Source organism: Apis laboriosa, unplaced genomic scaffold, assembly GCF_014066325.1.
Source record: "Apis laboriosa isolate Shangri-la unplaced genomic scaffold, ASM1406632v1 scaffold78_cov150, whole genome shotgun sequence".
In the NCBI taxonomy this organism is placed as follows: domain Eukaryota; kingdom Metazoa; phylum Arthropoda; class Insecta; order Hymenoptera; family Apidae; genus Apis; species Apis laboriosa.
This window is the reverse complement of record NW_025224442.1, coordinates 585772-609182: the sequence shown is the minus strand read 5'-3', so window position 1 is coordinate 609182 and position 23411 is coordinate 585772. Positions and strand designations below refer to the sequence as shown.

General features: G+C 34.3%; 1 protein-coding gene across 1 annotated transcript; it reads right to left on the bottom strand.

The window, feature by feature from the left end:
- Positions 1 to 400: 400 nt before the first annotated feature.
- Positions 401 to 22087, bottom strand: LOC122719443 (voltage-dependent calcium channel gamma-5 subunit). The gene is made up of 8 exons (XM_043945228.1): positions 21757 to 22087; positions 8535 to 8627; positions 6921 to 7064; positions 6443 to 6531; positions 5947 to 6102; positions 2454 to 2669; positions 1401 to 1576; positions 401 to 689 (listed from the first exon to the last, which is right to left on the bottom strand). Exons 1-7 carry the CDS (start codon positions 22085 to 22087, stop codon positions 1412 to 1414), a joined length of 1194 nt encoding a protein of 397 aa, XP_043801163.1. The 3' UTR covers positions 401 to 689; positions 1401 to 1411.
- Between the last annotated feature and the right edge of the window lie 1324 nt (positions 22088 to 23411).

The following is a 23411-nucleotide window of genomic DNA, read 5'->3' as shown; positions in this document are numbered from 1 at the left end:
TGTCTCGCACGATTCGAGATCGAAACTGGCAGTCAATTAGCTGATCGATCTTAATCGAACTTAATTCAAGTGTTGTTCGATTCGTTTCTTCTCTTACTCTTGAGTTTCATTTTCAATTTCATCGAGTTTTCGTCGTATCCTCGACGAAAATAATGGGGAGAAAAATTTGATAAAAAAGACATATATATGTGTGTGTGTGTGTGTGTGTGTGTGTGTGTGTGTGTGTGTGTGTGTGTGTGTGTGTGTGTGTGTGTGTGTGTGTGTGTGTGTGTATGTGTGTACGCGCGATGAAACGAATTACGAAATGGAAACGGTGTCACTCAATCGTTATTTCATCGATTGGAACGTCATTCACTTTTTCTCCTTTACACGGTTCGGGGCGGAATTACATCCGTGAAAGTTTGACGAGTTATTAAAAAAAAACCGAAATTCGATAAACTTGTCGATCAAGCTCCCTCGAGTTCCCTTCGAGACTGGTCGTTTTTTCCTTTTCCCTTTTTTCTCTCCTCCTTTTTCCCCTGATGAAGTTTGAACGATGAAAGCATCTCTCGGTTGCCGAGGTATCTCATTAAAAAGCGACTCGATTTGTTTAATCACCGGCTATGTCGTGGTCCTCCTCGGTTTCCGCTTCGTCCTCCGCTTCCTCCTCCTCCTCCTCGCTTTCTACGCTTTGCACCAGCCTCGCGTATCTGCGCATGAAATAACATATATATATACACACTTGATCTTTTTTTTGTTCGATTTTGTTTGTCGAACTGATTCACTTTTTAATTTTTTGTTTTCGTTTCCGTGAAAATTTTGGTAAAATTTTAATTCTCGCTCGGGATTATTTTCTGGCTCGTTTTGTGCCAGGCAATTTTAAAAGCGCGATCGATAAAAAAGAATTATTTGCCATAGGCAATTTAAACAGATTAAATCATCAAGTTAATCGCGTTAAAATGGATTAACAACGCGGCATGTTATGAAAGCAACGATTGATCGATTGAAAAAAGTACTTCATAATATTCATAATATCACATCTCGTAACGAGCAACGAAATCCAATCAACTTTCGCCTGACTCCATTTCGAATACTTTATCATTTTTTTTTTAAAGGGATCGCCAAACAGTTAAAATTACGCGAGGTGTTCGAGATACAATCTAAGATCATTCAATTTTGATCGAACGTTATACAATTTTTTCATACATTTTATGGAATTATTTTCATACATTTTATGATATTTATATACATTTTATGATTTTTAAATATTTATTACTTCGATTTAACGATGAAAGAACGTGTACAGGAAACGATTGATGTGCGACGGTGTAATTAAATTCTCGATAGAAAAAAAAAAAAAAAAAAAAGTGAGGATAAAAATTCGACGAAAAGGAAAGGTATGAAGAAACGAATGGGTATACCTGACGGTATATCAGACGGGGGTAGTTTTTCTCAATGTGTCGAAGGTCCATTCACCACCTCTGATCGGTGGTGGGGGTGGCAAAGGCTCGTCAAGATCGAAAGTCACGAACTCGTGTTGCACACTAGGACTGTATTCCTCTTCCTCTTCTTGAAGGACATCGGCTGTCGTGCTGACCTGTGAAATTAATTTTTTCCCATCTTAATTTAGTTTGATCCTTTTAAACGTATTAGCGAGAAATTGGAATGGAAAGTTCGATTGGGAAATTTAATATTTAATTGTAATCACGGTTATTTCTCCTTTTTTCTCCTCTTCCTCTTTTCTTTCCTTCTTTTTCTTATAAATTGAAAGTACTGTTTCGTTGTATTTTTAAGAAAAATTGTCGAATGTTCGACAATTCGAATTACAAATTTCTATCCTTCTATGGATATTGTGGAAAAAAATATGTTTTTCGTGATATTTGTTGAAATTGTTTCAAAATTTTTTAAAAGATAATAAGATTATGGGTTTGAGATTGGTTGAAAAAAGAGAAACGATAAAGAGTATTAATACGATTATTTTAAAAAATATAAAAAAGTATTAAAGTATTAAAATATTATATATATATATATTTTTTTTGTGATATAATTATTTTAAAAGAATATAAAATAAATACCTTCGAACGAAATTTTATCAGTCAACCCACGAATGTTTAAAATTTTAGTTTAACATGTAATCTTGTATATGGATTATTTTTTATTCCAATTTTTTTTCTTTAAGGTAAAAAAAGGACAAAAATTTGCAGCACAGACACGAGACATCGATGTAACCACTATTACTTTCAAAATATATCTAAATTTGGCAGATTTTCAAGAAAACTCGATTCATTTTTTCATCTCACCAAAAATCAAAATAATCAATTCATGTTGATTCACTGCATGCATTTAAGTCTCATTTCAACGGGATTCTATCTTGAAGGTATAAGCATTATTAATTTATTATTATTAATTTAATCTCTTTCATTAATAGAAAAAGAAATTACGTTTTATTCAAGGAAAAAAAGAATTTGTTTTACCGTCTGCGTGGTAAGATCCCTAGGAAATTGTCTGGAATAATCGTGGTAATCCAAATTGGGCGGTGGTGGTAAAAATTCGTCGAAATCCACGTGGTCCACCGAATCCCTTCCGAAGAAGTATCTTTTCTGATGCCTCTCGCAGAGGAAACCACTGTGGCCCAAGATCGCGTGATGATTCGCATGATGCACGTGGTGATTGTCTAAATGATACACTCCCTGAAAATAAATTTGATAAAAAGGGAAACGAATTCTTTGCCCTAATCCATTACACGATATTTATAATTTAATGAAACCAGATCGAGGAAAGAAGATTAGAAAAAAATGAATAGAGAAAATTATCATGCATACATATATATATAAATTCTGCGCATAAAATTATTCGTTTAATACCAAAAGACGTTAAGGTTGATCGCTTCAGCACGGTATTAAGGTCAAACGCATAAAAAGATACGTTAAACCCCGATCTGCATAATTGTCTCACGGTTGCTTCGAAAAGAAAAGAAAATTCGAACCACTTTCTTATTATTCCGTCCAACGTATTCTCTTATTCTTCTCTTTCGTATTTTCCAATTTAACAATTTAATCAGAGAAAAATCTGATTTATTATTTTGACATTTTGTACTAATTTAAAGATGATAATATTATATAAAATAATAGATTTAAGAAAGATATAAGAAAAATATAAAGAAAAATAAATAAATGGAACAGGGGTAAAAAAAGAAAGAAAGAAAGAAAAAAAAAAAAAAATCTCTGCAATCTTCGTCCAGAAATAGATATTTGAGATTTGACTTTGAATGCAAATCAGATAATGAATCGAGGAGAAGCGGAGGATCATTTAAAATTCACGAGAAAGAAAAGATAAAACGATACGTCTACGGTACAATGGTGTGCATAGTACGTACGTCGAGTCTGTAAAGGGACAAGGTTGATGGTCTGGTAGGACGGTATATGGCTGACCTATTCCACTTGCACCGGTATGGAAGGCATTGCGCTTCTACCGACACGAGAGGATGAATCAAGCTCGACGTTAACAGAGGCTACATGGAACATAGCAGGTTACGAATTGTTCTTTTCCTCTTTCTCTCTATCGAGACTTCTTTTCCCCTTGCTTTTTTTCACGCCCCGTCCGCGTTTACCTTGTCCTCTTGCTCCTCATTTATTTTATTATCTCTCTCACAATCAAATTTTTCTTCTTCTTCTTGGAAATAAAGGAATTCTTTTGCAATATTTTTATATTTGTCAAGAAAAGAAAAATAAAAAGAATATTCCATTAAAATTCTTATTTTGTTTATACGCAACAACAGATCTTATTTCACTCGATTAAAATGATTAAAATGAACGTGAATCTTGAACTTTTTTCCTTTCTTGTGAATTATATTTTAATTTGGATCTTGAACGTGTAAAATGTGGAAAACTTTTAAATTATCGAATGATTTTTTTACTACAAAGAGTACGAATATCTTATTCTATTTAATATAAAATCATAAATTATGTTTAAAGTGATTTAAATAAATCAATTTATATATCGTAATTGCAATTATTCATGGACACTATAACAGATACTGCTTCGTGTGGGAACGTATAGTTAGTATACTTTTTTTATTGCATTCTTTTTACGACGATGAGAAAGTATTATATATCATCTATCAACATGTTATTCACTCGTTAAAATTTACGTGCAATCGATAAAAATTACCGATCAACGAATAATTCATGAGAACATTAATGCAAAAAGTTCTCCGATGGAAGAAAAGAATCCGAGAATCAACCACGAAATCTCTTCCAAGAAGAAGAAGAAAAATTTGATTGTGAGAAAGATAATAAAATAAATGAGGGGCAAGAGGACAAGGTAAACGCGAACGGAGCGTCAAAAAAGAAATTAATTTTTCTTTATCTCTACATAATATTCATCGATGTAAAAAAAAAAAAAAAAAGAAAACTTTATCATAATACTTATAAAAACATTTCTTATTTCTTCTTCCAAACTTGTAACATACAAAATTCACTAAATACTTAATAATATCAACAACCATCAAATTTTATTCAATTTCTCCATCCAATCCTTTATCATCAATCGAATAATTCCTCAAACCTATATTCACCTCTTGAAAAGACGTTAAATTTCCATCCCTTCCTCTATTGTTTTTCTCTCCCATTTGTTCCCATTCTTCAATTCGATTTAATTCGCAAACGTTCACGTATTCACAGCTCCTCCTCTTCTCCCCCTCCCTCCCCCTTCTCCTCGCGTGAAAAAAAAATTTGAAAGGCAAAAGTTTGAAAAGGGGAGAGAGAGAGAGGAAGGAGGGACGATTCACAAGAGTGTCACTTGTTGTGTCGAAGCGTATTGCTTGAGACGAGATCTATCTGTAAGCACTTGGAGGGCAGGCAGAGACCACCACACTTGCTCCCTCTGCCTCGTTTCCTTTTCGTCAGGTGTCTATTTTCCAGTTAAATGTAATTCAAGCTTGGTAATTCGATTAGAGTTTCGGGGAAGAGAGGAGGGAGGGGAGAAGAGGTTGTTCGAAAGAAAGATATCGAGGGGAATCGCACAGACAAGAATCGAGTCGAGGCAAACGAGAGATCGCGAGGAAAGGTTAAGTGATCGTCGATATATATCACACCTTGATCTATATCACATTCTGAGCCTCGGTTTATAATCGCGTCAACGCACCCTTTGTCGGTACTCACAATATTGTTCCAAAGCGGTACAACGTTCGTTAAATTTAAATTAAACTCATCCCGAAGTAATTCGCGCGAGTTCCCCTCTCCCCCTCCTCAGCGCTAAAATTTTACACGAGCAGTCGTTAAATTGTGTGCAGATGGGGGTTTATCCTGTACATTTCGCGCTCTATTGTATCCACGTTATAGTTATTAAACGAGTAATTTAACTTGGGAACGAATGTTTCGCACCATGGGAAAGCTGATTTGTGAAATTAAACGGTTGTTAATTGTTGAGAAAAAGTAACTAGTGACATCTAGGGGGGGAAAAAAATAACGTTACGTTTTGCGACTAGGAGAGATTCGACCGCGTTGCACGTATACATTCATCCGAGTTCCAAAGTTTTGTTTTATCCTTCAGCCAAGGGGGAGTTTGTAGTTTGAATTTTTTAAACGAATAACTTATCTTCCTTAAAAAGTTTTCAACAAGAATCTCTAGAGCGTACGCGCGAATCGAGGGAAGCGTGCACAGATTGGGAGTAATCAAAAAATAAGAAGCGCGAATTTTATAGGTTAGGTTTTTCGAAGTCACTGAAAATATCTTTTCTGCAATTCTGAGCTTCGTTCTAACTAATCGATTAACATTATTTCTCGTGAAACAAATTTAAAAGTTCTAATTTAAACGTAAAAGTACAATTTTCACCAAAATCGCGCCGATATTCTGATATTCTGCCAAGGCGGGACTAATAGTTCCGATTCGCGTAACGAAAAACTTTTTAAGCGGATGTTAATTCGATCCAAACGTGGTCGTATAAAAGAAGCTAATACTACCAACCCCGTAATTTTTTCGCCTCGAGTCTCTCCGTACCAATTCCTTCTGGTGCCAAGAGATATACAAGAAGATGGCGTAAGTGCCAGCGACCTCGGTCGTGATGAAGCCACTCACGTACAGCAAAAATGAGAATCCGTACCTGTAGGTGAAGGGTGGCCCCTGAAATCGCAAGATTGCGACCAAGATATTCATTCACACGGGACGTGTAACAGATGAGAAGTAATTTTAGGCTACCGAAAGAAATATGAAACCGAGAATTTCATCAGCCTATGTAATATTTAGATAGAGTTAGACGACACCCGAATTAAAATTCATCTACTGGAAAATGATCACGGTACGTAGCAAGGGTTTAAAACGAGATTCGAGTGTCTTTTTTTTTTTTGCAAAATTTTAAAAATATCGAAATTTTAATTCGAGATTAAATAAGTATCAAACGTTTCTTTTTTTGTTTTGTATTTTTTTTTGTGTCGATGTTAATCGAAAATCATATTGGACTGACCTGAAACGACGATCTTGGTCTAAGCTTACTACCAACCTCGGCTTTGAATACAGATATGTACATCACCATTCCCACCAGCATTAACAAACCTGAAAGAGAAACTGATTTAATAACTTGAAACGTTATCTCTGCGCCACATATTCTCGTGACAATTTCACAAAATATGGATCTTTCATCGTAACGCGATTATTTGAACTTTGATCTTTGATTTCTTCGCGCAAGTTCAAAGACTGTGGACGTAAAATAATTAATATTACCGATTGAGAAGAAAGGTAAATAAATGATGATATTTCACGCGTTTTCAAATTTGAAAAATCCCCTTTTTTTCTCTTAAGGAACAATTTTTACTTATAACGGGACAACATATACGTTATGGATTCTCTCACGCTTTCTCTATTCATAACTCTTTTTTTTTTAGAAAGGCAGAGCGAGCAAAGTATCATGGTGCAATATAAGCTTGGTGTACTTTATTACTCACCGGAAACTATGAAGACCACGCCAGCGACAAAGACGCAAAGTCTGTGTCTCGGGTGAGTAACGTGAGCTGTGAAGTAACAAACTTCGGCTACCACCAGCAGCGATGTTGCAGCGAAGAAGAACATTGCCGACTTGGTAACTGCATCTACGTAAAAAATATGAGTATGAAAGGTTGGACGAATGGGAAAAGTTCCGAAATTTTTCTTTTTCCTTCTTTTTTTTTTTTTTCGGAATTACGTCATTACCTATGTGAAAATGTGAAAATACCGATGAGAGAGATTTGAGACGAGAATATTTTTCACATTTTTTTTTTTTTTTTTTTTTCATATTTTTCAGTTCAGGGAACGAAGAATTTTCGAACGAAATTGAAGCTTATTCGAATAGATTCAGATTTTTGTTCCAAGAAAAAAATAATATTACTGAAAGTCATCAGAAATCTTTATGTAATTTTTATTATATTTTCAATGAATTGAGAAAAAAGGGTAAAAGTATTCAGATTGAATTTATCTTTAATTTAATATTTATGAAAACCTATTCAAAAAATAGAGAAAATCATGCCATTTAAGTTATTTTTTGTTTTATCCCGATATCTTAACCGGTTGCCGAGATATAAGGATTTGAAAGTGTTCATAGCACTTAATAAGACACCGCAAAGATTGTGAATGGGCCCGTAGTGACCTACATTTTTTCCTGGAAATGCGTACTCTGTCCAAGAATTAGATCTGATAGGTCAATGAGACGAAGCACGAGTGAAAAGAAAGGTGCGAATAAGTGGCAAGGAGATGATGAACGATTTTAAATTTCTTTACACGACGATATCTCGGGAACCAGAAGTCGTATCGAAATGAAAAAAAAAGTGTTTTAAAGGGCAAAACTCCACCTTTTTAATGGTCTTTCGTTCGTTGACCAAAATTCATTGTCTTCGGAGTTATAGCGGTTAAAACTTTTCCTAATTTTTAACAGGGTTTAATCGAGTCGGGATAAATGATGTAAAGAAATTATCTTTTCTTTACACGACGATATCTCGGGAACCGGAAGTCGTATCGGGATAAATGAAAACGCGTTTCAAAGGGCAAGGTACCGTCCTTCCAACGATCTTTCGTTCATTGATTAAGAACAATTATTCTCGGAGTTATAGCGATTTAAATTTTTCCTAATTTTAATAGAGTTTTAATCGAGAATAAACGCGAGAAATACGCGTTTATTTTCTAGAAAGAATATATATTTGCTTACGACGATCTTTCTAATGATTTTAAATCATCCTTTGATTCAAGCATGATAAAAAGAATTTTTATCCAATTTCACGGATTATTAAATGATCCTTCACTCCAACGAACGTTGTAAAAGAAAAAGGAAAAGGGACAAAAATGGGAGGGGAAAAATCTGGATGGACAAATTGTCAGATCCAGTTTATCACGGATGGCACATTCCCCCCTTGTGAAAGCGTTTCCCCGCCGAATATTTTACGAAGCCCCGTCACGCTCCAATTCAGTGTCAGACAGAGGACACCTAATCAACCCCTCCCTCTCCTCCCCTGCCTTTCCCTCCCCTCCCCCCTTTTCAAAGGCACACGTCCCACCAATATCATTTGTCTCATGACGCTCGTTCTACTCACATGGTATAGCCATCGTCGAGTCGCTCGGATCAGGGCTGTACTCCTCGTTTGGAAAATAGTCGATCCTCGAGCACTCGTATTCCATACGGGAGCCTGGAAAAANAAGAAAGGAAAAAAAAAAAAGGAAAAAAAAACAGAAGAAAGTGACTCAAGCAGGTTGCTTGCGCGAGTTTGTTTCTGTGTGGGCGGGTTTGATGGAGGGGGAGGGGGGGAAATTGTTCGATGGCAAGGTAAATTCGCTCTCCGTTTTTAGTTACGCGTTCAACGTTCCATGTCCGGTGTGCACACCGGGCGTGTTCCGGGTTCCAGCTTTATAGCTCTCGTATTTTATGTTTCATTGTCGCGAGAACACAGCTGGTCGTTAGTAATGTTACATTGCGTTGCTGGTTTTTTCTTTCTTTCTTCCTTTTTTTCTTTCTTTCTTTCTTTCTTTCTTTTTTTTTTTTTTTTATCGCATGCTGTTGGAAAACGCGCGAATTAGACTTAGACTTAGATTCTGCGTGAAATCTCGGGGATCAAGGATTCGCATTCTTGTACTTTTTTATTACGAACTTTTCATATTTCGTTGTTAAATGTGCATGCATTCAAATCGATTTTTATATCATTGCTCGTTGTACATCGCGTACCTCGTGTAACGAGTGAATTGAGATAATTCATAGAAGGAAGCAGAAAATAGAAATTCGTTTAATATAATTTCGAATGTGTGTATTCAGATAGATCTATTTATGATAAATAATTGCAATCCGTGACAGATGGTTGCAATCTCTCGTAAATTGTTAAGCGCGAGATTTGTTTGTGATTCTTGATACTCTAATGGCGCAATATTTTAGCTCTAGATTGATTTGATAGGATATAATAACACGATATTGTTATTATTTCCCAGCGTTTGTTATCACATGTTATTTTAAATCGTTTCCATTTTGCTATTGCCGGCTGGTTTTATTTATTTCATTTATATCTGTTTTTACGGAGAACAATAACGGGTAATATCTTTATCCCGTGTATGAAATGATTTACACGGGAAACGTGATCTTTTTGAATAGACGTTCATTAAAACTTTCACTGGATGAGATATTATTTCCACCGTAATTAAACCAACTAAATCCAATTGGATGAATACCGTAATTCGACGTGGATCGATGGTGTTCAATCATTTTCTCTCAGCCTGTTTTCATTCATATATTATTATTTTCAGACTTGAATCCGTATAAAGATCGTATCTCATTTTTTCTCCTTAAAAAAAAAAAAAAAAAAAAAAAAAAATAAAATCCAACTAAATTAGAGATTTCCATTACTTATTATATAAAATTCTTTTCTCAAAAATCTATTTGGAACCGAGCAAAATTACCATTAATATCTATAACGTTAAATTGATAAAAATTAAGAAAAAGGAAAAAAATTATAATTCTCGCGATGTATATTAAAACATTACCAGATTGTTGAAAAATGAAATGATCGATTTTACAAATCCTTGAAACTATGAAAAGAAATAAACAAGGGAATTATTAATAACAATCGATCAAAAATTAATCGTAATTAATTTTAACCTTATATCCAAATGGACGACGAACGTATCGAGTGCTTCGTGTCAAATTTTGATTAATATTATTTTCAATAAAGCTGTAAACATCGATGGTAGTAGCCTTATTAAAAATTCACCCAATTTCGTATGCAACAACCTGATAAAATAAACAAATTTTAATCCTTTCTATTAACATACGTACATTTTAATTAAAACGTGTTCACGAACGATGCAATTTATTTATGAATATATCGTATTTATTTATTTGTTTATATATGGATCATCGTCAAAGGAAAAAAAAAAAAAGAAAAAATAAAAAGAAGAGAAATTAGAAAGAGAAAAAGGCACGAGGAACTTAATTATCTCTTGGATCGTCTAACTATGTGAAAATAGAAAGATTCAAAGGAGGATTCGCGCAAGAAGAGAAGTTGGACGAATTCAAAGTCAAAGGAGGAAGCGGCGCATGAATGTAATTTATATGCCATGGGCTGGTAAATCATCCCTCCCCCCTCACCTCCTCCTTTTTCTTCCCCACTCCAAGCATATTTTTCGCCCTCCTCCGCTTCCTCCCTGAGATTTAATTGAAACGAAGGTGGTAAAGAATGGTGATCCGTGACCTGTGAACGACCGAGTTCGAACACGAGTTCGGTGTTATTAGACCATCGTTCGTCATAATGCTTCTCTTTTATACGATATGATTTAACGCGAGATCGATACCTCCATCTCGCTCTTTCCTCTCTTTGATGAAACGAGATCTTCCATCTTCTTGAAATTGCGAAAACGCGAGACACGTGTTTCCGTTTTAATATCACAATATAATTGAAAAGATTCGATGAAATCGAGGGATATTTTTTTTTTTTTTTTGGAAACGGAATTATTCGGAATTTTTCAATCAAATCGAATTTCGATGATGATTTATGTCGAAAAAAATTTTTTTGAACAATGAGAATTTTCATTATCAGTTTATTCACCTTTCGCGAAAGATTTTCCCCCTTAAATTTTTTTGTTTTCAAAATTCGAAAGCTTTTTCACGTAATTTTGTTTAAATTTGATTTTTAGATTTGTTGGCGGATTTTAAAACGAACGGATCGATATGGGTTTTAAACTATTTTCCCTTGAGAAATTAAAGGAATCGAATTTGTTGTTAAATTTTTGTGGCGAGTGTGTAATTTCATTAATAATTTTTAGATTTCGAAGGTTTTAAGAGTATCAATTGGATAAAGGTTTTTGAAATATTTTTTTTTTCACCGTCGAATTAAAATTGTTGAAGAAATTTAGAAAATTGGTAAATTTTGCGTTGAATGGTGGATTGTTATTAAACGTATTTCGTGGGAATTGTCGTCGTAAAAATGGAGGAATGACGGTAGAATCGTAAAACGTCAAAATCTGTGTCAACATCCATCCCGTGAAATCGAAATATAAAACATAAAATCAAACGGTTTGTATGAATTTAATCTATCAAACGTTTTATTAACTAAAAGATATTAATTAAAACTTTGGGAAATAGCATCGGTCCAAGTTTGAATAAAATGTAATAGATTAAATAGATAGAAATTTAATAGAACGGAAAACAAAACTTGTTAATAATCGATTACCAAACCATTTTCGAAATTTCATTAAAAACGGAAGATTGAAGTTTTGTTCCCAACAGAAATATATTAGAAAGATTTCGAACTTCATGAAATTGTAGAATTTACGATTTAAAAAAAAAAAAAAAAATTAGCGACGAAAAATTGTCAAGCAAATATTAACAACCCTCGTGATTAAACACAAAATAAACGTAACGTCCGAAAAAAGAAAAAAAAGAATTTTTTCTATTTACGCAACTTCTTCACTTTCCAGTGAACGGAATCAACAAATTCTACTCCTGAAAACAAAATACAAATTAAACACAATTTGCACTTGTATCCCTAAAATTACATTTCTCTTACTCAAAAAAAAAAAAAAAAAAAAAAAAAGAAAAATCACCTCTTAATTAACCAAAAAGCAAAGATAAAATAAAAAAAAAATTCTTTAATCGTCGCGCAAACAGGATAAACAACTCCTTAACTCGGAAGCGGAAGCAAATTACGGGTTAACCGCCAACTAAATAATTACGTTATGCAAATGATCAAACATTCCATTCGTCGAAGCTAAGCTTGGAAACAGGTGGTGAAAACGTGTTTCCATTTCGTATTTACTTTCGATGCTAGTCATCATTAAACCGAAACTATTACGCGCTCCCCCTCCTCCCCCTCCCTTCCCACACGCATGGAAAAGAGTGGGGAAGAGCGGTGGAAGGGGGAGGCAAGGGGTTATCCACCGGATTAGGAGGAAGGGATCGCGCTTATCGACCGGAAATTGTAAATTCGATTTCGGTGTTTAGAAACGAACGGTTAAATGGCGGAATCCACGCGGAATCAAAGCGTTTCTCAAAATCATCGGGAATGGGGCGCAAAAGGCCTTTGAGGCCTTTTACGAGTTGCGCGATGGGTTTGTGCGGATGATGGTGTTAACGGGTTGGGTTGAACGACGCGGGCCAGGGGGAAGGGGGATTGGGCTGGTAGGCGTGGAACAGTCATTTCCGGTTCGTGCCGGAAGTTAGCCGTATTGCCTCCCTTCGACAGTCGAGAATCGATATTCCAGGTCCGTTCCCGGCTTGCCCACTGACACAGCTACCACGTGTTACGGGGAATAATAACTCGTCTGCTGTTAATGTACAATCCATGGATCGACCACGGGTATATTTTGGCTCGTTTATGCGTGAACCGGAAACGCGCGGTTCTTGGTCGATTTCTTGGTTTCGATTTGCCAACCGATTATTCCTATATTCGGCTGTTATTAGCGAGACTGGGGATTTTTAGAGAGAGAATTTTGGAAGGGTGGCAAGTTTGAATTGTTTCTAATCGAGAGATTGAAAACAAAAGGAATTTTCAAACTTCTTATTTAACTTGGTATATTTATATAATTTTCAATGTGGAGATAAAATATCGAAGGGTTTGGAAATAATAATATTTTTTGTTATATTTGTACTGTGTCATTTGTTGCATTATTTTTCATGATGTTTAATTGTAATATCCTTGGTAATAATATTTAAATGTTGTAATTGCAATAAAAACAATTGCAAATATTTCTTTTAATCATTCTACGTGATACGTGATATTTGCATAATTTAATTCAAAAATTAAACAACTTTTAACAAAGAGCGAAGCGTAATAATTTTACGTTTTAGTAATTTCGCTTTTCCCCTAGATAGAGAATCTTGAGAGATACGTGTAACCTCTTCTAAAAATTCTTTTTTTCGCGATAGAAAACATATATTTGACATAGACAGTTCGTGAAGCAGTGGAGCGGAAATATAATACGTGTTGTTCTGTGATTTACCGAGGTAATTTTGAGAAAATATTCCAATGATAATAAGAAGTTTTGATAATGAAGAGTTGTTTGTCAGAGAATTCTATTTTTCCAGCTGAGGGAATTTCTCTTCATATTCTGTAATTATCTTTGGTGGAATAAGAAATTTATTCGAGCAATTCGACTATTTGTAATTAAATTTTGATGGTATTAATCATTAATATGGAGGAAATTGTTATGAAAGATAATACGAATCATTTGTTAAAAATTAAACGAATATTTCCGAGAAATAATCGTATTTAGATATTACTATAGGTAAAGTGTTTTCGTTTCAAAAGTTTCTTGAATTGAATTTACCCAATGTAATAGGATTAGTTTAAATTTTCTCTGTGCAATTGTGACAATAATCACTCGTTATTACCATATCATACACGTCTGCCAAGGATAAAAGATGAAAGCGTAATTTCAGCCGGGTACAAATTCTAAAAATTCGAGGATATTATTTTATAATACCAAAAGTAAAAATTACTTTGATGCTCAAACAAAAGTTTCATTCCAACAATTTTTTTCACGTTCATTTTCATTACCTTTTTCTCGATACATCGCAAGATTAATGAAAATTTACATATATATACATCTCACAAAAAATTATCACGAAGAAACTATTGATAAATCTATCGAAAATATTGATCCCAAAAATTCGAATAAATAATGCAACTAATTTTTCAAAAAACCTGTTATCATCGAAACCTAACCTAACTTTCGAAAACGATTCGAAAAATTCTCCAAATAAATTCCCTTAAGAAAAAAAAAAAAAGATGATCGTTGAGATAGAATTAATCTTTGGAGGAGTGAATGGATGAATAAAACAGATCGGCAAGAGAGAGATTTTTTGAAAATTTGAAACTGACCGATGCGCCGCGTCGAATCACCGCGTCCAATAGGAGAGCGCGCTCATAAAATACGAATCGCGACTTGCCTTTCCAACCCCGTGACAAATGCCCCCGGGTATTTAATAGAGTAATCGTGGTGGTGTCTTCGTGTCCAGCGTAGCCCGACCCGTTTGTTCCAATTAGCCGCACTGATGTTAAATAATGTCACGCCGGGGAGACCGGCGTACCCCTCGCCTTCTACTCCCATCGCAGTTGTAAATTGGATGATCCTATTTCGTTGTAAACTTCATCTCGGTGGTTGGAGGTCTCGCGTGGCTCACTACGCGGATCCTCGTTTCCTTCTTTAAACGGCCATTGGAAAATCGAGTAGCCAGAGAGAGAGAGAGAGAGAGAGAGAGAGAGAAAAAGAAAAAAAAAAAAAAAAAAGAAAAGAAAAGAAAGGAAGAAAGTTCGTTCGTTTTCATCCCTCTCTTTTTCCCCCATCGATTCGAGAATTTTCTTAATTAAAATGCTCGACCATATGTCTCCCCGATTCGTAGGACGTGGGTAGGTCGAAAGATTTTCTCTTCTAGGGACTTTTTTTTTTTTCGTTCCATTATTGAGACTCGTGATCTACGAGGTTTTATCGTATGTCGAAAAGAAGTTGGAAATTGTATATGTTGGATGTCGTATTTTAAAAATGGACGATATTCAACGATTTTAGACGGTTGGTTATTGGACGGAAGATTATTGGACGTTAATTTGAAGCTTGGAAGGTGGTGAAATTGTGGCGAAACAAACTCATCCATCAGAGGATCGTGCCTCTTACAATTAATCATCTTCAATCTTTGCAGGTTGACTGATCTGATTGGTGTCGCCAACTAATCCTATCTATCATAGTTTCGAGTTATTATATAAAGATCTTGATTTTGAATCGGTGATATGTACAATTGATCGTTGGAAAAATTAAATCTTTTCGTTTTATCATTGATATAGTAATTTTGAAATAAATTGTTCGTAACGTTTGTTAAAAAATAAATAATAAATAATAATTTTCTTGTATGTATTATTGTTTTTTTTTAGTTTATGTTAAATCGTTAATAATTAATCATTGAAAGTGTAATACTGGATGATAGAAGCACGAAAGTATTTTAATATCGGATACCACCACCTGAAAAGTTTGATCGGTTTAACAAGGAGGTTTAATGATAAACGGGCTGGCAACTCATTTAAGTACATGGAAACAAAAAGACTTGGCTGACTTTCGCAACAAGTTGCAAAATTGTGTACCGAAGCGTAACGAAGATTCTAAGATTAACAGAATTTACGGGATGAGATGCATCATAAATCCTCTCTACAGGTTTCTGAAGAAAAGCTCGGTTTCCTCACAGTATTAAGCATAGCGTAAAAGCATCAAAAGCGCATTAATGTTTCGTTCAATCCCAATGATAATTTTGGGATGTTTGCACGAGTAATTTTCGTTTATTTATAAAAAGGAAAGAAAAAATAAATAAAGTAAAATAAACGAAGATCACAAGAAAAGAAACTAGACGTATTTTTCAATTTTAAATCTTAGAAAAGAAAAAAAAAATTGCGTTACCTTTGTTTGTGGACCTTTTAAAAAAATATCCAATCACATAACAAAATATTCTTCTTTCTACAATGTTCGAAAAATCCTTTAAAATACACGAATAAAAACAGAAATCGTTACGATGACTCAAAATGAAAAAAAGAGAAAAGCAAACAGCCATCATCTCTTGAAACTGAAAGAGCGAATGGAAACAGCGTAGGCGTATGAAACACGTATGAAACAAAAAAATAACGAACCGTATGACAAAATACTCTCTACAATCCTTAAATAATCCTTCGAAATAGACGATCCAAATTGAAAAAAAAAAAAAAAAGAAAAAAGAAAAACAATGCTTACAATACGATCAACGATATATAAAACAAAGAAACCGATCAAAATATTCCTATTCAATCTTCAAATTCGAACGAATTCGAAACGAAAAAAAAAAATCTTTTCTTTTTTAAATCTTTCCAAATTCTAAAGAAAAAAAAGAAAGACAAAAACAGATAACAATCATCGATAATTCTCGTCGATAATTCTCCTCCGTCGATAAATCGGTCACGTTTTACATGCAATTTTCCTTTCTTCGTCCCTTGGCCCTCAAAAATTCGAGTCTCCTCGACCGAGATAAGTTATCCGGTGATTGGACGAAGCTCCACCATTGGTACTTCCATTTCTTTTGCTCCTCTTTTCCCTCCTATTTTTTTTTCTCCCTTATCTTCAGGCGTAGCCAGAGGGCATCGTTCCTGGAATAGGCGTGGAACCGCCTCGAGACCGAGCGATGGCGGCGGCAGAAGGAGAAGGCGGTTTCCGGTGCCCTCGGTAACGAGTCATTTCCGACCCACTGTACTCGTCTCCTTCAAACCACCTCGCCCATTCCCTGTACCGTCATTCCTATCGAGAGAGAGAGAGAGAGAGAGAGAGAGAGAGAGAGAGAGAGAGAGAGAGAGAGAGGAGAGGAGAGAGGGAGGCTGGACCGGAATCACAGAACGCTTCGCGAATATTACCAGTTAAATGCTTTCTCCAGGAGAGGAGAGGAATTCTCGAGGTCTGGTGGATAAAGAACGGGATGGATAAGAAGTGTTTGCGGTTGGGAGTGATTGATCTTTGTTTCGTGTCGATGGGGGATGAAATTGAAAGGAAATTCTCGTGCCACGATCGTTGAACAGGAATGAATCGATGATTGCCTGGAACTGTATTTATTAAAATTTTTGCAAGGAATTTGGTGTGACGAATTTTATCAATCAAAATGAATTTTAAAATCAAAATTTTAACCTTCGAGCAACGTGCGTTAAAAGTATCAGCTTTTTAATCCTTCGACCAAGCGACACGTATCGTTTCTTATGCATGGAAATTATAAATCTTTTCATCCTCTGTTAAGTTTCGTGGTCGCGACGATTCGGTGTACACGTACACCATCCCTTAACAGCATTGCCGGACACGTAGGTCTACGTGCTTGAACCTTTGAATATTAATGCCTAGATGGACTCGTGATACCAGCCGGATATTCCTGTATTACGATTTCGACCCTTCCTCCAATATACTAATCCCCTTTGTTGGCCAATTAATTCGATATGATCGATATTCGCTCTGTAAATATGATTTCTTGGTTAAAAAAAACAAAAAACTCTTCACGAGAGAGAGATCTTTCGTTTCATCGAATACTTTTTCTTTTTTTTTTATAAACAGTGGTTATAAATGGTGCAAAAAGTTCTGGAATTGCGTTAATTATAATCTAATCTATTTAACTTTTTGCCAAAAGAGCGAGGATTTCTTTCTTTCTGAATAAAGGAATTTCGTACACTGTGCTTTTTTTTATTATCTCTCTTGTATATATCGCAAAATTTGATGAATATTTGAACTTTATTAATAACAATTACAATCTCTTAACATCGATACATCGATTTTAAGAAGCGACACCGTTTGTTATTTGAATTTCTATTGAAAAATATCTGTAAAAAAATTGTACATTGAAAAAATTAAATTTGTCATAGTTATTGTTCCATTACAACAATAAACACATAGATGAAAAATATTTCGCCATCCGTAACAATCTCGTTAAGCGTAGTCAAATATCAGAAGGATTCATGGGAATGGAGGTATTCAGAGATACCTTTGGCAACTGATTGCAAGCTTTTCAAGATCTCTCCCCTCTTCCCTCTGTTGTGAGAGAGCTTTTCCTCCCTTAGGAAGAAAGACAACGGCATTTAACTCATAATACCTGCAAAACGTTTTGCCTTTGCCATTTCCACTTTTCCTATCTCGCAACGGAACGAGACAGAACTAGGCGTATACTTTACGCTCTACTACTGGAACAATGAAACGCTATTCCTTATCTCAGCTGATAAGAAGAATTTATTTTAATCTTACTACGGTCACAATTTTCTATCGTTATCTCTCGTTATCTTGTTGTAACCCCTTTCGGTTATTTTCTCTTTAAATTATTTCATACTTCACATACGTTTGAATTCCAAAAAAATTGGCGCTCTGAATTTGTCGAGATTTCTTTTTTTTCTTCTAATTATTAGAAATAATTATTACATTTCGTTTGTAGAATATTTTTTTTTTGCGTTTACTTGAAAAATTGAATATCAATTTTCGATACTATTAATTTTATTAAAAATAAAAAAAGTATCTGAAGCTTAAGAAATACAGTTTGATATTTTTTTAATAATATTTTTTTATATATCGTTCGATGCAACGTTCGATAAATAAAAAAAAAATCTATGTGTGTGAAAACACGTTAAAAGGAAAACTGTGCAAAATTAAATGGAACGTGTTAAAAATTTGTGTAAAAACAAAAAAAGGAGTCAGATGTATAATTTGATGACAGTGAATCGAAACACGTGTTCCATAGAATTCAACAATATATATAAAAAAGCTCCTATATTTAAATTTAACATTTGCGACGTTAATTTCAATTGAAATGGAAAAATTAATGAAGTTTGAAAAGTTTGATTCCTAATTTTTTGGTTGATAAAAAGATATAATTGAAAATTCAAATGAATATTTGACGATCAACGCGGACGGATAAACGCAAGTAGAAACAGACGGTTATATTCAGCCGCAGTAGTTAAACTCTGGCTGGTAACGTCACTCGAGGGATCTCGTAAGTTCTGTTGGTTAAGTATTCGGAAAAAGTTCACGAGCAACGAATATGCAAAGTAGTTGGAATTGTGAAATGGAAGACGATATGCCTCGAAATGAAAAATATACTTTTTGATAGTGGACGATCCTCGAATTTATTCTCGTCGGGTGTTAAAAGTTGGGTGTGAAAAGTGATAAAAAAAAAAAAAAAAAAAAAAAACAATTTTAGAAATTGTATTATTTTCGATAAAACAATTTTTGTTTTCGCGCAGAATCGATTTGATTGAACGGAAACATATTTATTTTTAGAAGGTATAAACGGTATCTCGTATGGATACATCGTTGGAAGACAAATTCGTGGTGAAATAATTGGATTGAAAAGAAATATTCTGGCAGAAAGGTTTATTGGTATTTATTGCTGTGGAAATGGTGTCGATCGATCGTATATTCGAAAGATTATTACCGGAAAATGAAAAATAAGCTAATGGAATGGCCGCCGAGCGAGAATTCATTTGAATTAAATACCTGTCCCAATAGATAGGTTGAAAAGTTTATTTTTCTTTTTATCATCTTTACACGTCCAATTTGAAAAATATAAATATATTTTGAAATTTTTAAATTCAATCGTACGGAATGTAATATAATTAAATCGTGGATTTAAATGATGCGAGATACTGATACAATTTTTAATGTTATTCAACTTAAAAATTTTTATATTTACTTTCAATAATAACTTTAATCCAATTTAATCCCGTTAACGTGCTTTTACACTTTTATTTTGGAAATATTGGAATTTTATTTTATTAATGTGAGGTCTGAATAGTAAACAGTCACGTGGAGTAAGGTTAAAGCCCATAGGGCATCGAGAGTATTTGTGGACAGGAAGAGAAAAGTTTCGAATACATGTGACTCCCAAGAGGGATAGAGTCTAGAAGTTGGTTCTCACGTCAAGGAATTGTGGACATTCGTAGATTAAATACGTAAATACGTAATTGATTCAACATGTTATTGTTTCGAAGCATTTTATTCAAACATTCGTTTAATTGATACGTACAATTTTATTTATTTTGAAAAAATAAGATTTTGGAAGAATAATAAAAAAAATAAATTTATTTTGGAGAATAATTCTGAGAGAAGATAATTGGAGAGACAAGAAAATATTTGCAACACGTTAAAAAAATAATCCTTTTAAAAAAGAAGTCTGCAATATCAACGATCGATAAATTTTTGAAAACACTTCGTTCATCTCCAATAAAATCTTCGTAAACTTTTTAAGCCGTGGAATAGATTTCGCGGAAGAGAAGATATTATCTCTTTTCGAATAGAAAATCCTTTCACAGAAGTTAACAAGGTTTGTACAAGTACAAGAAACTTTAGGTCTTCGTGTTACAAGAATGGTTCAATTTTCTTCTGAAGAAGCAAGCTAATTCTCTTTGTTTGAGGAAAATTAGTTTCCAGTGAAGAAGTTTAAATCGAATTCTAACAAATCTAGTGCATCGTGCAATAATCGTATTTTATTTCGTTCTTCTTTTCTATAAGAAACTTCATTTTATAAAAAAAAGATCTAATTTTTTGCGTACGTAAATCCCTTCAGGGATCAACGATCAAACTAAAAAAAAAAAAAAAAAAAAAAGGAACTGAATGGAGAGATATTATAACTCTATGTACCCTCGATAAAACAAATTATTTGCGACAAAAAGAGAATTTTGTTCCATCCACGAATAAACGAAGATAAGTCACGGTCTACCCACTGTATCTCGTTTTACTTAATAACCGACTACTGCATTTATGTAACTATGGCTTTTATCCTTTGATACGGTTCAGAGCTTAGGAAAAAGCTCGAACTGGCGCCGAATTAGATTCCCCTAAATACGATTTCGCAGGCGTACCAACCTGTACCAACCTCAAAGAAGGTCCCAAACAATTTTCCGGTTTCACGATGCTTCGCTAAATTTTTTTTCTTTCTCTCTCTCTCTCTCTCTCTCAATTTCCGTTTATCGTTTCTCGATGACGTTTATCTATTTCTACGTCACTTTTTCGAAACAGAATGCAGAGAAGTATAAGAGGATCGATTGTTACGAGATCGTAAATTCTTGAAAAGTTATTTCCTTTCATAGCATCGAGGTTGATTTAAAAAAGGCTTTGAAAAGTAAGAAGGCAATCGGAAGAGGAAGATACATTTGTTATCTTGTTATTGTGTCACGATGGGAAATGGATGATGAAAACTATCGCGTGTAATCTATATTTTTACTTAGATATTTATCTTGTTGCATAGAAATTTTTTTTGAAAAATTGCAGGGTGGCGATTCTTTAAAACGTTTAAAATCTTTTTTTTTTTTCTTGAGAGGTAGCTGAAGATTTCATTCACACGTCTACTTGACCTATTCCAAGATTCAGGCCGGCTAATGGCGACTGCTGAGTCGACGTTTTCTTTACTATTATCGCTAAAACGAATTTTTTGCAAAATCTATCTATCGTCATTCATCACTTCTTACATCTATCTCGACTCTAACAATGTATAAAATATCGTGAGGGAATGTCGTTCAAAAATTTCACGCGAAAACGAACATATTCATTAAAGGAGAAAAAATTATTCATTTTTGATTCGATCGATTGAATTGATTCTCGTAAAGATGAAATTTCTTCAAATATTATAACATTGAACAAATAAATCTTCAAAAGATTCTATCAACGATTCGATCTCACAATCATATTAAAAAAAAGAAAGAAAGAAAGAAAATTTTTTTCCCCCCAGAAAAATCGCATAAAATAAAAAGAAGAAAGAGAGAAAAATAATTATAATTGCAAGAGACATAACGCTGTATTAAAGTTACTCACTTATGGCGACACAGACCCTCCACAGACCACTGTAAGTAACTTTGCTGTCGGGTTCGACAGAGGCGTTCGACGAAGTTTTCGGCAGTTTCTCCTCCGTAAGGAGCCACTCTCCCGTACTGATAGCGACAGTGACGACTACCAGCGATAGCATTGCGGAAAGACCGGAAGCAATACCTAGGCCACCACCACCACCACCGTTATTTGCACCGACTACGATACTACCACCAGATGCACCAGTAACAACACCCCCAGCACTTGAAGAACCGGGTCCGCCGAGGTTGTCGCAGCACCAACAGCAACAAGACATCACCACGTGCCTCCCTTTTGTCATGGGGACATCCCAGCACTGGTTAGTTAATTTCTTTTTTTTGTTTGTTTGTTTATATAATTTTTCCAAATATCGAGCTCAACGATTTCTTTCGATCAAGATGGAGATGCGATGAAAATTCGGTGATGATATCTATTTTTAATTTTTCCCAATTTTATAGGGTTTTTTTTTTTTGTATTAAATGTGATGATTTTGATTATTTCTTTCGAGGAGTAAGTATTGATTAATTTCGAGTAATTTTAATATTTTTCTTCTTTTTTTCTTTTTTAATGTCAATTTTTCTTTTGATTTTGAATTTTTAATTAAACGATCTAGATAAAAATTAAATCTTCTTTTTCCTTTTTTTACTTTTATTTCGTTACTAAAGTTTTAGAACGTTTTATCAATGGTTCAAAACTTGGTGTTAAAAATCCCTCGAGCCGTAGTTTAAGTACTTGAAAACACTCTTTTTACGTACTTGAGGAACAGAATTTCAGTCGTACGTTTTTACAATTTAAAATATGTACAAATATTACAATCACAGTGTGTTCCGTCTTGAAAACTCGACGTGAAAAATTCTTCTCCGTCACTCTATATTTTTTCCAAGTTAAATATTTCTTTAAAAAAAAAAAAAAGAAAAGTCTCTTAAGAAAACTTCTTATTTCACGATCTGTATTAATCATTGATTTAAAGGAACTCGTAAACCGAAAAGTTCATCCTGTCTTGACGGAGAGACAAATTATTCTTTTCTTTACCCTCTCCTTTATATCTTTATTTCATAAATTATGAACGAAAGTTGAAGAGGCCGATATTGGAAAACCGGTCGGCAATGAAACTCGTTCTTTATTACCATTCGTCGATAATGCATCGGTAGTAACGTCGATAGTTTATTTTCTCAACTTTTCTCAATTCTTCTTTATCTCTTAATTTTTCTCTCACCTTTGTTCGAAAAGATACGCGTTGAATCCGATCTCTATATCCTCACGTAACGAAATAGATCGTCACATTTGAACCTAACCTAACTTCTTAATTAAAAATATCAGAAAACGAAGTATCGACTCGTTCTTCGTCGGTAATTCAGCGTTAATTTTTTAATCCCCGTAAAATTTATTCACGAAAAAAAAAAAAAAAAAAAAAAGAACAGAGTCGGTATTTTTTCCAAAGTTTTTTCAGAATGAACACTTTAACGTCGAAGTTATGGATTGGTAATTTTTCATTCGCTCGATGGATACTCTCGACACGATAGTTTTTCATCGTTGCGCGCCACGCATAGTGATGAACGGTTACGCGTTCGAATTCGAAGTATCGCGTAACAGGAAGGAGGATTGAGACTATTCTTCATTTATCA